General features: G+C 41.7%; 1 protein-coding gene across 1 annotated transcript; it reads right to left on the reverse strand.

The window, feature by feature from the left end:
* Positions 1-1,077: 1,077 nt before the first annotated feature.
* On the reverse strand, positions 1,078-4,580 carry LOC117451159 (migration and invasion enhancer 1-like). The gene is made up of 4 exons (XM_034089310.2): positions 4,466-4,580; positions 4,158-4,255; positions 3,933-4,009; positions 1,078-2,008 (listed from the first exon to the last, which is right to left on the reverse strand). Exons 1-4 carry the CDS (start codon positions 4,492-4,494, stop codon positions 1,925-1,927), a joined length of 288 nt encoding a protein of 95 aa, XP_033945201.1. The 5' UTR covers positions 4,495-4,580; the 3' UTR covers positions 1,078-1,924.
* Between the last annotated feature and the right edge of the window lie 11,692 nt (positions 4,581-16,272).

The raw sequence follows: 16,272 nt of genomic DNA on the forward strand, positions 1-16,272 counted from the left end.
GTCCGTCATTGTTACATTTTTTTCGTCAGACGGAAAATATTCGGTTAACGCGACCTACTGCATACATATTGAGATATGGTGAGAACACCCTCTGGTTGTAGCAGTTTTTCGGACGGCTGCTGGCTTATTGGGTGAATTCATTTGAATTCACAGTATTTGGCCTCAGTGTGACAGTGTGTTTTCTCTGAGGGAGGTCCCGCCAGAGGCCAAACACTAAAGCTGGAAGTTTTAGTTGACATTGGCGCCCCTCAGTGTAACAAATTGGCAGAACCTGGGTGACTAAATGATTAGGCTTCTGTTCTGCATGATATTCATGCTTTTTCACTTTCTACATTCAAGAAGAGGAAGAGAACCTTTTTTTCTGCAGTACTTATCCACTTCTTTCTTTTGTTATACTGAAAAAGCATTAAACAATGAATGAAAACATCACATTTGTTTACCCTTTTCACCAGCAGTGTATGGATCAAACCTATCTTAAAAGGCTGTTTTCTTAATTATATTGTTTCTCTCTTGAATAAACTCAGAGACAAACATCTCCACTTTGGTTGCACTAACATAGTGCAACTTTTTTCCAACTCAATCACTTTCTATACATTGAAGGTTTTTACATATATCCTTCTTAGATTGATTTATATCCCATCCAAGACAAAGCGAAAATGCATATTTGAATAGGGGTTGGGAGTATCTTCTGATTATTGGACATTGAACATCAGATTTCAGTTCAGGATATGTTTCATGGTGACGTCAATGAGTTTTGTCACTCAGATGCTAAGAGGAACTTGAGCATAAAAATAACCCTGTTTATGTTCAGTATAGGCAAGTAACTGTTGCCACATAACAAAGGAATAACCTGTTTTTGGTGGTTGCTTGACAACATTACCTTGAGACCCGTCAACAAACCATGGTTGTCACCTGAAGGACATCCGCCACACCCAGACAGGATTTAGAACTGTACATGAATAGATAGCAGTCTAGATTATGATGGAGCACTTACAAAGATTCTTGCATAACTCTTTTGCACCTGTGTGTTAGCGATAGGAAAAGACACTGTGACATCATGAAGAAAGTGACCAACAACAGATTTTAAAGAACCATTACCTTTATTTAAATACTAGTTTTGACATCTGATTTAACTATGTTAAATTACTTTAGACAAACAGAGCTGACATACAATAGTGAGAGCTGACAGACCAGTGGTTGGTGGTCTTCAGAAGCACTTCTGATGATCGCCCAGTTTCAACTGAGGAACAGCAGAAGTTTAAACGATTCCAGTTTCATAATTATGAAGACATAACTATTGTAAGCCTAATTTTGCATTTGGTTACCCACAATTATATAACATTGCTTCCTTATTGACAACTTTTACAGTAATGAGTGTTAAGAACAATGAAATCTTAGAACAGATTGCAGATATTAACAGTATGTTTAACATAGAGCGGTGAAGACGCAGAATCCAAGAGGCCGTCTCCCTTTATGTGCAACTACTTTTTCCTTGCATTCAATGAAAATGTGTAATTACAAGAGAGATCAGTAAACAAAAAAACATAAAACAATTAGGCAGTGAGAGAATGCTAGACAATGAAGCAGTAAGAAAAGTGAAGTGATTTCCCATAAACATCTTCTCCCCATCTGAACTCTTATTATAAGGAACTTCTAGGAAGGAATTCATCATAATTTAACCTTTCACTTTTTTGGGTCATAGTAATCATTAGCAGCCTGAAGCACCACAATGAGAGCAAAGAGGGGGAGCTAGACGTTTGGTGGTCAGCATTTAAGACAGCAGCTAGAGGTCGGAGCGCATCCTTGTTGGGTTTGTATACAGCACGTTTTTATCCCTGCCCATTTATATTAGGGTTGGGGGTAAACCTGAGGTGGTATTGGATGTTGCATTGGCCTGTCTTGATGCAGCAAACCTGAGGCAGGTCTACATGATGACACACGGGGATCGACTTTTGTTGATCTTCTCCACAGGTTTACCATCATGAGCCAGCTGGACTGCATTCATGATCTGTTACAGAAAAGAAAGACATAAATCAGAGAGGGGTATTTAAGGGATCCCCCAGAAGGGAAGGAATTATTCAAGTTCTTTACATGAGTATACAAATGTCACAGTTAATGCAGTGTGCGAAAAAGTACACGTCCCACTGTCCGGGACGTGTTATTTACAATATCGGACAAGTAGATCTTTCAATTGACTTGTCCGGCGGACAAGTAGATCTTTCAATTGACTTGTCCGGCGGACAAGTGACGTTTTTCGGCCTGATTTATTGACAAATTATTGATACATTCAGTTTACAAAAGGCAGAACTCATTCGCAAATTGTACGTGTCCACCATTGTTCGTTTAGAAGTGTTAGTTTCGGTTCTGCTTGTCGATTCCTAAGGAAATGCATCTCGCCGCTTTCTGTACAGTTAGACGGGGGCGGAGCGGGAAGTGTAGCACAGTGGCAGGGTTGGGAAGCAAAACTCTGTTCCGAGTAGGAACAAATAACAATTGTCCGGTCCCGGGATTAATAAGAGTTGTGAGGACAGGAGGCGAGTCTCTCTCTCTCTCATATTAAGCGTTAATGTTGTTAATATTGACCGCCATTTCCTTTATGAAGTTAAGCAGCCTCCCTGTCTGTGTCCTCGCCCTGTCCTCACATTCCCGGACCCCCAGACTCGGAGGAGCACAGGGATGTCAGTATTGTTTATGAAGCAGGGTATAGAAAGTACATTATTGAAATGAAAATACTATTTATTTACTTTTACAAACAGTGAGCAGCTGGGCAGCTGTAGCATGTGTATTGCAGGACATGTGTAAGCATGCAAGCGTCTTTGAGTTGTAGAAAAGCGCTAGGCCTTAGGCTATAAATATAATGTATATTATTATTAGGTTTTGTCCTATGTGTTGGAGATGTGTGGTTGGACTGTGTCTCACAAGCAGGTTGCAGTGTAACATCAGAGGAGACTGGGCCAATTGTACATTCTCAAACTGCACCACTTAGAACTAACTAAACAATGCAGAGATTATTTTTATATAATTGTATTCAATAACCGTAAGAAATTCAACAGTATGAAGTGATTTGTAAATAGGAATACAGATTTGACTTAATGTTTTCATAAATATATTTTTCTCCCAGTTTGTCATGGGACTTATTTTTACCCTCTCGAAGAACCGGAATCGAGAACCAAAAATAACCGGAATCGAAAAGCAGAACCGGAATCGTTAAAATCCAAACGATACCCAACCCTATGTGTGATGCAGTAAAAGCTTACCGCTCACTTACGTTAGCGGTGTCGTAAAAACCGTGGGAAAATGTAAAATACGATGACGAAGAAGAAGATTCCAGTGGCCCCAATTTTTGTCCATTCTGGACAAGTGAAAAATGTATTCGGACAAGTAAATTGCCAAACTCACTTGTCCATGGACAAGTACTCTCTAAAAACTTTTTCTCACACTGTAATGTCCTGCATTGAAAATTCATTCAGGAAAATTACCATAGGGAATTAAAGTTAAACTACTTTAATTTAACTTTAAAGTTACTTGGTGGCAAACATTTCCTTGGATAGCCAGTATGTCATCTGGTCATGGATTAATGAAACAGTAAACACAATTAACCAGAACCTAAAGTTATATCGTAAACATTTTTGTATTATCCTACTAATAGTCCTCACCTCAAAATGTTTGTACACAAGTGAGGAAAGCAGCACTTAATTTATTCAAATAGCTGCCAAATATGTGTTCCCTTTTTATGAGCTCTTTATACATGTTATAGACATGATAACGCTGTCAGATAAATGTAGTGGATACAAAAAGTACAAAATGTCGCTATGAAATAAAAGTAGAAAAAGTGGCATTAAATGAATATGCTGAAGTTACCTCAAATATTCACTAAAAGTGCAATACTCGAAAATGTAAAAAGTAAACGTTCAGTTAAAGGGTTTACTCACGTCATCCTCGTATGGAAAGCCTCCTTGTTCAAGCTTGGAGAAGATCAGCTCCCCGTTGATTACAACTTCAAAGCTACCTGTAATGACATAACACAAAGAAGAAGATAGCATCACGATTCATGGTTTCTGGAATGATCTCTGCCTTGAATAACCCGTTCATTCACGTTAAAGCTGTATACAGCAGTTCAATCAGAGCAATAACGCAGGCTAATAGACAATACTTGCCTTGTCTTCCCACGACGCCCGACACCTCCGCATCTTTGAACTCTTCCTTGACAATATGGGAGAGCTCTTGATAGCGGGGTTCGTACCCTCATTTACCACTGCAAGGAAAACGAAACACGTATTTATTTTAAAAGCAGAGTACATGTTATGTATAGCTAACTCAGAGCTAATGATGCTAACTGCTAATCTGTACAGTAGCATAACCGTCTCTCATGTTGGATTTACAGCACGGACCTTGACACAGACAGACAAAGGTAAACTTACAACTTGCAAAAAATAAGAACAAGTATAATACAATATGTAATTACCAGTATTCGACTTTAATTGTCACCCCCATCGTTACAGTAGCAGCAGTTCCTCAGCGGTGCGGAGCTGTAGGTTCAGGTTGGACTCTGTGTGTGCACTGAGTACTCTACTGGTTTTGTGACAGAGAGCCAGGCAGCTGGGCGGGGTTTAAACTAAGAGACATTAGTCAGAACCAGGGACGTGCACAGACATCTGGAGGGGCTATTGCTCTAAACTGGAAAAAGCCCCCCCCCCCCCCGAAGAAAAACACAAGACCTTTTGAAAATTCTAACTTGTTTTTAATGTAAAAGGTTCATAATATAAAACACAACACTGTCATTGCAAGTGACACTCAGTTTACTTTTATGTCCAACTGCTAAATTCGTTATTCAGGCACATTTTTAGTTGTGCGGTCCATATCTCATTCAAATATCTAATGTTAGTAACTATTAAAGAAAAAATTGGGACAATCCTGTTTTAATGTAGTTTGAACATTGTAACTGCTGTGCAGATATACTGATAAATAAAAAAGGGCTTCTAACTAATTACCTTAAATAAACTCACTAATTAATTAAACCATGCAGTTAAATTCACATTATTCTTTTTCAAATCATTCTTTATGAGCGCAGTAATGGTAAGGTATCTAATACTTATTTATTTAGTATTCCATAACTTAATAACAGAGATGGTCAAACTAAAGTGGTAGAGACATGGCAGAAATCCTACAATGAAGTGGGAAAGTGAAGTGTTCTCCGTGAGAGGGCAATCAAAAGAAGAGAGCGAGCGGCCCCGTTGAGGAGTAGATGAAAAGACACAGAAAGACAGAAGCACAATAACAAGTATATGTAGGTGTTTTTTTTGTTTTTTGTGTTTTTTTTGCTCTTGACGGTGTCAAGAGCAAGTAAAGTCCCCTGGTTTGTCCCCTATACTCTAATTGCCATGAGAGAACTCAAAATCAATATAAGCATATTTAAAAACGAGGACATTTCCGGGGACAGATTGACCCAGGGATTGGCCACCAAAGCCAGGCAGGCATTTGGTATGATCACCATAGCCATGGCCGGAGGGGTTTCCTTTACTTTCAGCTGTCAGATTGTAAACAAAGTCACGTGACTGGGGGCAGATGACAGCGCTGACAAGGTGTGTTTTATCGCAGTGAGACGCTACAATACTAATTGTGGGCTTATCATGTTTATTCGGTCACAACAGAAAGAAAAAAAACTCTCGCTCTCTCGAGAGGGGCAGGTCAGCCAAAAAGGAAAAACGGGCTGTTGCCCGGGCAACAATAACCCGTACCTGTGCACGTCCCTGGTCAGAGCAGCTGTGATTCGTCAAAAAGGAAGTTACATTATTGAATTATATTCCAATTATAAAGTCAATATAAATTTAGATTAAAAGTTAAATACAAATAGGCGTAAAACCAATGGCTTAGATGTATTGATAGCTAAATAAGTCATTTTGGATCAGTACATAGCCCTCAATAACCACATTTTCTGCATCTTGTTTCACCCATATGTATATCTTAGAGAAAGCATTTACTTTTACCCCGACTTGATATACTAGTTACTATTCAGATGAAGATTTTACCTAGGAGAATAGTTTAGAGTTGTGCAGGAGAGGAAGGAGTCATGAAAGGCTTATCCAGAGTCCTCCCCTGATTAAAAAAGCAGGGCAATATAATCTATGATGTTACTTTGAAAGTCATTGAAGTTTGGCAAAAATACTCAGTAAAGTAAAGATTTTGCATTCACGTCTGAATTACTTGAGTAAATAGTCTGAGTCATATTCTACTGATGTATACCAAAAGACATGTTTTCAATGGCCCGACCTTTTCCCGAGTTTCTACACCCTCCCCAAGCCTAAAGCATCAGGTCCCTGGCCTGCATGTCAATTGATTTGCTAACTTAATTCCAAATATGTGAGTGAATTTGCACAGAGCATTTATCCAAAGCGACTTACAATAAGTACATTCGACCAGGAAGACACAACCTTGATGAAAACAGAATCATATAAGAACATCAGGTTTCATAGAGCCAAACATTTCAAGTGCTACTCAACTGGCTATAGATAAGCCAGTCCTTTATTAGTATATAAGTGCTCTGTTAACAGTTCTTTGTTAGTAATTCTATCGCTCGAAGTGGAGTCGAAAGAGATGAATTTTCAGTCTGCGCCGGAAGATGTGCAAGCTATCTGCTGTCCTGATTTCAATGGGGAGCTCATTCCACCATTTTGGAGCCAGGATAGCAAACCCATGTGTTTTTGCTGGTGGGAACTTGGGTCCTCCTCGCAGTGCGGGTGCAGCAAGCTGTTTGGCTGATGCAGAGCGAAGTGCATGCGCTGGGGTGTACAGTTTAACCATGTCCTGGATGTAGGAAGGGCCAGATCCATTCGCAGCATGGTATGCAAGTACCATTGTTTTGAAGTGGATTCTAGCAATTACTGGAAGCCAGTGAAGTGAGCGGAGGAGCGGGGTGGTGTGGGAAAATGTTGGAAGGTTGAAGACCCAACGAGCCGCTGCATTCTGGATGAGCTGCAGAGGTCGGATGGCACATGCAGGTAGACCAGCCAGGTCCAGGTTGCAGTAGTCTAGGCGTGAGACGAGAGCAATAATTAATTGACACACACACACACACGCACGCACGCACGCACGCACGCACGCACGCACGCACACACACACACACACACACACACACACACACACACACACACACACACACACACACACACACACACACACACACACACACACACACACACACACACACACACACACACACACACACACACACACACACACACACACACACACATACACACACGACGAGGGGACGACGACGACAGTGCGCCGTGTTATGGATGGCTGCTGGACCTCGCGGGAGCGTGCACAGCGTAAATCCAAAACTCACAGACATTTCAATGATTTGTACGGCACAGTTAGGTTTGGAAACGGTATAATTTCCTTTTTTGAGGGCATGCATAACACGGCATAACACCCATAAGCAGCCTCGCTGCGGGGAAACGTTGGCGCTGTTCCGAGTTTGTTCTAATCTGTCAAAATGACGGAGTGCTTTCAGATTTGTCCGTCATTGTTAAAAAAATCTGTCATAGACGGAACATATTCGGTTAACGCGACCTACTGTATACATATTGAGATATGGTGAGAACACCCTCTGGTTGTAGCAGTTTTTCGGACGGCTGCTGGCTTATTGGGTGAATTCATTTGAATTCCCAATATTTGGCCTCAGTGTGACAGTGTGTTTTCTCTGAGGGAGGTCCCGCCAGAGGCCAAACACTAAAGCTGGAAGTTTTAGTTGACATTGGCGCCCCTCAGTGTAACAAATTGGCAGAACCTGAGTGACTAAATGATTAGGCTTCTGTTCTGCATGATATTCATGCTTTTTCACTTTCTACATTCAAGAAGAGGAAGAGAACCTTTTTTTCTGCAGTACTTATCCACTTTTTTCTTTTGTTATACTGAAAAAGCATTACAAAATAAACTCAGAGACAAACATCTCCACTTTGGTTGCACTAACATAGTGCAACTTTTTTCAAATCATTCTTTATGAGCGCAGTAATGGTAAGGTATCTAATACTTATTTATTTAGTATTCCATAACTTAATAACAGAGATGGTCAAACTAAAGTGGTAGAGACATGGCAGAAATCCTACAATGAAGTGGGAAAGTGAAGTGTTCTCCGTGAGAGGGCAATCAAAAGAAGAGAGCGAGCGGCCCCGTTGAGGAGTAGATGAAAAGACACAGAAAGACAGAAGCACAATAACAAGTATATGTAGGTGTTTTTTTTGTTTTTTGTGTTTTTTTTGCTCTTGACGGTGTCAAGAGCAAGTAAAGTCCCCTGGTTTGTCCCCTATACTCTAACTGCCATGAGAGAACTCAAAATCAATATAAGCATATTTAAAAACGAGGACATTTCCGGGGACAGATTGACCCAGGGATTGGCCACCAAAGCCAGGCAGGCATTTGGTATGATCACCATAGCCATGGCCGGAGGGGTTTCCTTTACTTTCAGCTGTCAGATTGTAAACAAAGTCACGTGACTGGGGGCAGATGACAGCGCTGACAAGGTGTGTTTTATCGCAGTGAGACGCTACAATACTAATTGTGGGCTTATCATGTTTATTCGGTCACAACAGAAAGAAAAAAAACTCTCGCTCTCTCGAGAGGGGCAGGTCAGCCAAAAAGGAAAAACGGGCTGTTGCCCGGGCAACAATAACCCGTACCTGTGCACGTCCCTGGTCAGAGCAGCTGTGATTCGTCAAAAAGGAAGTTACATTATTGAATTATATTCCAATTATAAAGTCAATATAAATTTAGATTAAAAGTTAAATACAAATAGGCGTAAAACCAATGGCTTAGATGTATTGATAGCTAAATAAGTCATTTTGGATCAGTACATAGCCCTCAATAACCACATTTTCTGCATCTTGTTTCACCCATATGTATATCTTAGAGAAAGCATTTACTTTTACCCCGACTTGATATACTAGTTACTATTCAGATGAAGATTTTACCTAGGAGAATAGTTTAGAGTTGTGCAGGAGAGGAAGGAGTCATGAAAGGCTTATCCAGAGTCCTCCCCTGATTAAAAAAACAGGGCAATATAATCTATGATGTTACTTTAAAAGTCATTGAAGTTTGGCAAAAATACTCAGTAAAGTAAAGATTTTGCATTCACGTCTGATTTACTTGAGTAAATAGTCTGAGTCATATTCTACTGATGTATACCAAAAGACATGTTTTCAATGGCCCGACCTTTTCCCGAGTTTCTACACCCTCCCCAAGCCTAAAGCATCAGGTCCCTGGCCTGCATGTCAATTGATTTGCTAACTTAATTCCAAATATGTGAGTGAATTTGCACAGAGCATTTATCCAAAGCGACTTACAATAAGTACATTCGACCAGGAAGACACAACCTTGATGAAAACAGAATCATATAAGAACATCAGGTTTCATAGAGCCAAACATTTCAAGTGCTACTCAACTGGCTATAGATAAGCCAGTCCTTTATTAGTATATAAGTGCTCTGTTAGCAGTTCTTTGTTAGTAATTCTATCGCTCGAAGTGGAGTCGAAAGAGATGAATTTTCAGTCTGCGCCGGAAGATGTGCAAGCTATCTGCTGTCCTGATTTCAATGGGGAGCTCATTCCACCATTTTGGAGCCAGGATAGCAAACCCATGTGTTTTTGCTGGTGGGAACTTGGGTCCTCCTCGCAGTGCGGGTGCAGCGAGTCGTTTGGCTGATGCAGAGCGAAGTGCATGCGCTGGGGTGTACAGTTTAACCATGTCCTGGATGTAGGAAGGGCCAGATCCATTCGCAGCATGGTATGCAAGTACCATTGTTTTGAAGTGGATTCTAGCAATTACTGGAAGCCAGTGAAGTGAGCGGAGGAGCGGGGTGGTGTGGGAAAATGTTGGAAGGTTGAAGACCCAACGAGCCGCTGCATTCTGGATGAGCTGCAGAGGTCGGATGGCACATGCAGGTAGACCAGCCAGGTCCAGGTTGCAGTAGTCTAGGCGTGAGACGAGAGCAATAATTAATTGACACACACACACACACACACACACACACACACACACACACACACGCACGCACGCACGCACGCACGCACGCACGCACACACACACACACACACACACACACACACACACACACACACACACACACATACACACACGACGAGGGGACGACGACGACAGTGCGCCGTGTTATGCATGGCTGCTGGACCTCGCGGGAGCGTGCACAGCGTAAAGCCAAAACTCACAGACATTTCAATGATTTGTACGGCACAGTTAGGTTTGGAAACGGTATAATTTCCTTTTTTGAGGGCATGCATAACACGGCATAACACCCATAAGCAGCCTCGCTGCGGGGAAACGTTGGCGCTGTTCCGAGTTTGTTCTAATCTGTCAAAATGACGGAGTGCTTTCAGATTTGTCCGTCATTGTTAAAAATGTTTGTCATAGACGGAACATATTCGGTTAACGCGACCTACTGTATACATATTGAGATATGGTGAGAACACCCTCTGGTTGTAGCAGTTTTTCGGACGGCTGCTGGCTTATTGGGTGAATTCATTTGAATTCCCAATATTTGGCCTCAGTGTGACAGTGTGTTTTCTCTGAGGGAGGTCCCGCCAGAGGCCAAACACTAAAGCTGGAAGTTTTAGTTGACATTGGCGCCCCTCAGTGTAACAAATTGGCAGAACCTGAGTGACTAAATGATTAGGCTTCTGTTCTGCATGATATTCATGCTTTTTCACTTTCTACATTCAAGAAGAGGAAGAGAACCTTTTTTTCTGCAGTACTTATCCACTTTTTTCTTTTGTTATACTGAAAAAGCATTACAAAATAAACTCAGAGACAAACATCTCCACTTTGGTTGCACTAACATAGTGCAACTTTTTTCAAATCATTCTTTATGAGCGCAGTAATGGTAAGGTATCTAATACTTATTTATTTAGTATTCCATAACTTAATAACAGAGATGGTCAAACTAAAGTGGTAGAGACATGGCAGAAATCCTACAATGAAGTGGGAAAGTGAAGTGTTCTCCGTGAGAGGGCAATCAAAAGAAGAGAGCGAGCGGCCCCGTTGAGGAGTAGATGAAAAGACACAGAAAGACAGAAGCACAATAACAAGTATATGTAGGTGTTTTTTTTGTTTTTTGTGTTTTTTTTGCTCTTGACGGTGTCAAGAGCAAGTAAAGTCCCCTGGTTTGTCCCCTATACTCTAACTGCCATGAGAGAACTCAAAATCAATATAAGCATATTTAAAAACGAGGACATTTCCGGGGACAGATTGACCCAGGGATTGGCCACCAAAGCCAGGCAGGCATTTGGTATGATCACCATAGCCATGGCCGGAGGGGTTTCCTTTACTTTCAGCTGTCAGATTGTAAACAAAGTCACGTGACTGGGGGCAGATGACAGCGCTGACAAGGTGTGTTTTATCGCAGTGAGACGCTACAATACTAATTGTGGGCTTATCATGTTTATTCGGTCACAACAGAAAGAAAAAAAACTCTCGCTCTCTCGAGAGGGGCAGGTCAGCCAAAAAGGAAAAACGGGCTGTTGCCCGGGCAACAATAACCCGTACCTGTGCACGTCCCTGGTCAGAGCAGCTGTGATTCGTCAAAAAGGAAGTTACATTATTGAATTATATTCCAATTATAAAGTCAATATAAATTTAGATTAAAAGTTAAATACAAATAGGCGTAAAACCAATGGCTTAGATGTATTGATAGCTAAATAAGTCATTTTGGATCAGTACATAGCCCTCAATAACCACATTTTCTGCATCTTGTTTCACCCATATGTATATCTTAGAGAAAGCATTTACTTTTACCCCGACTTGATATACTAGTTACTATTCAGATGAAGATTTTACCTAGGAGAATAGTTTAGAGTTGTGCAGGAGAGGAAGGAGTCATGAAAGGCTTATCCAGAGTCCTCCCCTGATTAAAAAACAGGGCAATATAATCTATGATGTTACTTTAAAAGTCATTGAAGTTTGGCAAAAATACTCAGTAAAGTAAAGATTTTGCATTCACGTCTGATTTACTTGAGTAAATAGTCTGAGTCATATTCTACTGATGTATACCAAAAGACATGTTTTCAATGGCCCGACCTTTTCCCGAGTTTCTACACCCTCCCCAAGCCTAAAGCATCAGGTCCCTGGCCTGCATGTCAATTGATTTGCTAACTTAATTCCAAATATGTGAGTGAATTTGCACAGAGCATTTATCCAAAGCGACTTACAATAAGTACATTCGACCAGGAAGACACAACCTTGATGAAAACAGAATCATATAAGAACATCAGGTTTCATAGAGCCAAACATTTCAAGTGCTACTCAACTGGCTATAGATAAGCCAGTCCTTTATTAGTATATAAGTGCTCTGTTAGCAGTTCTTTGTTAGTAATTCTATCGCTCGAAGTGGAGTCGAAAGAGATGAATTTTCAGTCTGCGCCGGAAGATGTGCAAGCTATCTGCTGTCCTGATTTCAATGGGGAGCTCATTCCACCATTTTGGAGCCAGGATAGCAAACCCATGTGTTTTTGCTGGTGGGAACTTGGGTCCTCCTCGCAGTGCGGGTGCAGCAAGCTGTTTGGCTGATGCAGAGCGAAGTGCATGCGCTGGGGTGTACAGTTTAACCATGTCCTGGATGTAGGAAGGGCCAGATCCATTCGCAGCATGGTATGCAAGTACCATTGTTTTGAAGTGGATTCTAGCAATTACTGGAAGCCAGTGAAGTGAGCGGAGGAGCGGGGTGGTGTGGGAAAATGTTGGAAGGTTGAAGACCCAACGAGCCGCTGCATTCTGGATGAGCTGCAGAGGTCGGATGGCACATGCAGGTAGACCAGCCAGGTCCAGGTTGCAGTAGTCTAGGCGTGAGACGAGAGCAATAATTAATTGACACACACACACACACACACACACGCACGCACGCACGCACGCACGCACGCACGCACACACACACACACACACACACACACACACACACACACACACACGACGAGGGGACGACGACGACAGTGCGCCGTGTTATGCATGGCTGCTGGACCTCGCGGGAGCGTGCACAGCGTAAAGCCAAAACTCACAGACATTTCAATGATTTGTACGGCACAGTTAGGTTTGGAAACGGTATAATTTCCTTTTTTGAGGGCATGCATAACACGGCATAACACCCATAAGCAGCCTCGCTGCGGGGAAACGTTGGCGCTGTTCCGAGTTTGTTCTAATCTGTCAAAATGACGGAGTGCTTTCAGATTTGTCCGTCATTGTTAAAAAAAATCTGTCATAGACGGAACATATTCGGTTAACGCGACCTACTGTATACATATTGAGATATGGTGAGAACACCCTCTGGTTGTAGCAGTTTTTCGGACGGCTGCTGGCTTATTGGGTGAATTCATTTGAATTCCCAATATTTGGCCTCAGTGTGACAGTGTGTTTTCTCTGAGGGAGGTCCCGCCAGAGGCCAAACACTAAAGCTGGAAGTTTTAGTTGACATTGGCGCCCCTCAGTGTAACAAATTGGCAGAACCTGGGTGACTAAATGATTAGGCTTCTGTTCTGCATGATATTCATGCTTTTTCACTTTCTACATTCAAGAAGAGGAAGAGAACCTTTTTTTCTGCAGTACTTATCCACTTTTTTCTTTTGTTATACTGAAAAAGCATTACAAAATAAACTCAGAGACAAACATCTCCACTTTGGTTGCACTAACATAGTGCAACTTTTTCCCCAACTCAATCACTTTCTATACATTGAAGGTTTTTACATATATCCTTCTTAGATTGATTTATATCTCATTTTCTCACATAAAGACAAAGCGAAAATGCATATTTGAATAGGGGTTGGGAGTATCTTCTGATTATTGGACATTGAACATCAGATTTCAGTTCAGGATATGTTTCATGGTGACGTCAATGAGTTTTGTCACTCAGATGCTAAGAGGAACTTGAGCATAAAAATAACCCTGTTTATGTTCAGTATAGGCAAGTAACTGTTGCCACATAACAAAGGAATAACCTGTTTTTGGTGGTTGCTTGACAACATTACCTTGAGACCCGTCAACAAACCATGGTTGTCACCCGAAGGACATCCGCCACACCCAGACAGGATTTAGAACTGTACATGAATAGATAGCAGTCTAGATTATGATGGAGCACTTACAAAGATTCTTGCATAACTCTTTTGCACCTGTGTGTTAGCGATAGGAAAAGACACTGTGACATCATGAAGAAAGTGACCAACAACAGATTTTAAAGAACCATTACCTTTATTTAAATACTAGTTTTGACATCTGATTTAACTATGTTAAATTACTTTAGACAAACAGAGCTGACATACAATAGTGAGAGCTGACAGACCAGTGGTTGGTGGTCTTCAGAAGCACTTCTGATGATCGCCCAGTTTCAACTGAGGAGTTCATTGTTAAAAAAAACAGCAGAAGTTTAAACGATTCCAGTTTCATAATTATGAAGACATAACTATTGTAAGCCTAATTTTGCATTTGGTTACCCACAATTATATAACATTGCTTCCTTATTGACAACTTTTACAGTAATGAGTGTTAAGAACAATGAAATATATAAATACATTTAGATTAAAAGTTAAATACAAATAGGCGTAAAACCAATGGCTTAGATGTATTGATAGCTAAATAAGTCATTTTGGATCAGTACATAGCCCTCAATAACCACATTTTCTGCATCTTGTTTCACCCATATGTATATCTTAGAGAAAGCATTTACTTTTACCCCGACTTGATATACTAGTTACTATTCAGATGAAGATTTTACCTAACATAAGGAGAATAGTTTAGAGTTGTGCAGGAGAGGAAGGAGTCATGAAAGTTTTTTAATCAGTCCTCCCCTGATTAAAAAACAGGGCAATATAATCTATGATGTTACTTTGAAAGTCATTGAAGTTTGGCAAAAATACTCAGTAAAGTAAAGATTTTGCATTCACGAGAGCCTGGAGCCCTGGACCAGAACCTGCGTTGCTTTCTGGGACAGCTGGGGACGTATCCTCCTGATGTTGTAAAGTTTGTATCTACAGCAGCGGGTTGTAGCAGCGATGTTTGCAGTGAAGGACAGTTTGTTATCCACCCAGATTCCTTGCAGTCTGAGTCGGGGAAACAACAGAGGTGCCGATGTTGATTGTTAGGTCAAGAGTGGGACAATCTTTTCCCGGAAGGAAAAGCAGTTCAGTCTTGTCAAGGTTGAGCTTGAGGTGATGAGCAGACATCCACTGAGAGATGTCAGCTAGACAAGCAGAGATGCGTGCGACGACCTGGGTCTCTGAGCGGGGAAAGGACAGAATTAGTTGGGTGTCATCAGCGTAGCAGTAGTATGAAAAACCATGCGAGCTAATGACTGATCCGAGCGAGTTTGTGTACAAGGAGAAGAGGAGGGGATCAAGAACAGAGCCCTGAGGGACCCCTGTAGTTAATTGACAAGGGTCGGACTCGGACCCTCTCCAAGTTACCCTGTAGGTACGGTCTTTGAGGTATGAGGTGAGGAGCGAAAGTGCAGAGCCTGAAACTCCAAGTTTTTTGGAGAGTGCAACGGAGGATCTGATGGTTCACTGTGTCGAATGCAGCAGACAGGTCCAGAAGGATGATGACAGAGGAGAGGGAGGCTGCTTTAGCAGTGTGCAGTTCCTCAGAGACAGCAAGGAGGGCAGTTTCTGTGGAGTGACCTGCCTTGAAACCAGACTGGTGCGGATCCAGAAGGCTGTTCTGATGGAGATAACAGGAGAGTTGTTTAAAGTCAGCGCGTTCAAGTGTTTTAGACAGGAACGGGAGGAGAGAGAGACAGGCCTGTAGTTTATAACATCGGACGGGTTGAGAGTGGGTCCTAAAGAATTAGGAGAGGGTTTACTCTTGCCTCCTTGAGACTGTTTGGAAAGTGACCAGAAGTTAGAGACGTGTTGATGAAATGGGTGAGAAACGGTAGAATATCAGGAGCGATAGTCTGAAGGAGGTTTGAAGGGATAGGGTCCAGAGGACAGGTGGTAGGACAGGCAGAGGTAATGAGGGTAAGAACCTCACTTGGAGAGAGAGGGGGAAAGGAGGTCAGTGTGTGGGTGAAAGGAGGGTCTGGTGACCCAGTGGTGAGTAAAGGTGAGTCAGAAAAAGAAGAGCGAATATCATCAACCTTTTTTTCAAAGTAGTTAACAAAGTCGCTTGACAGAAGGGAGGAGGGGAAAGGGGCTTTGGGGGGTCCAAGAGGGTGGAAAAGATGGAAAATAGTTTTTTGGGATTGGAATAGGAAGATTGGATCTTATCTTGAAAGAAAGTGCT

Source organism: Pseudochaenichthys georgianus, chromosome 8, assembly GCF_902827115.2.
Source record: "Pseudochaenichthys georgianus chromosome 8, fPseGeo1.2, whole genome shotgun sequence".
Classification (NCBI taxonomy): domain Eukaryota; kingdom Metazoa; phylum Chordata; class Actinopteri; order Perciformes; family Channichthyidae; genus Pseudochaenichthys; species Pseudochaenichthys georgianus.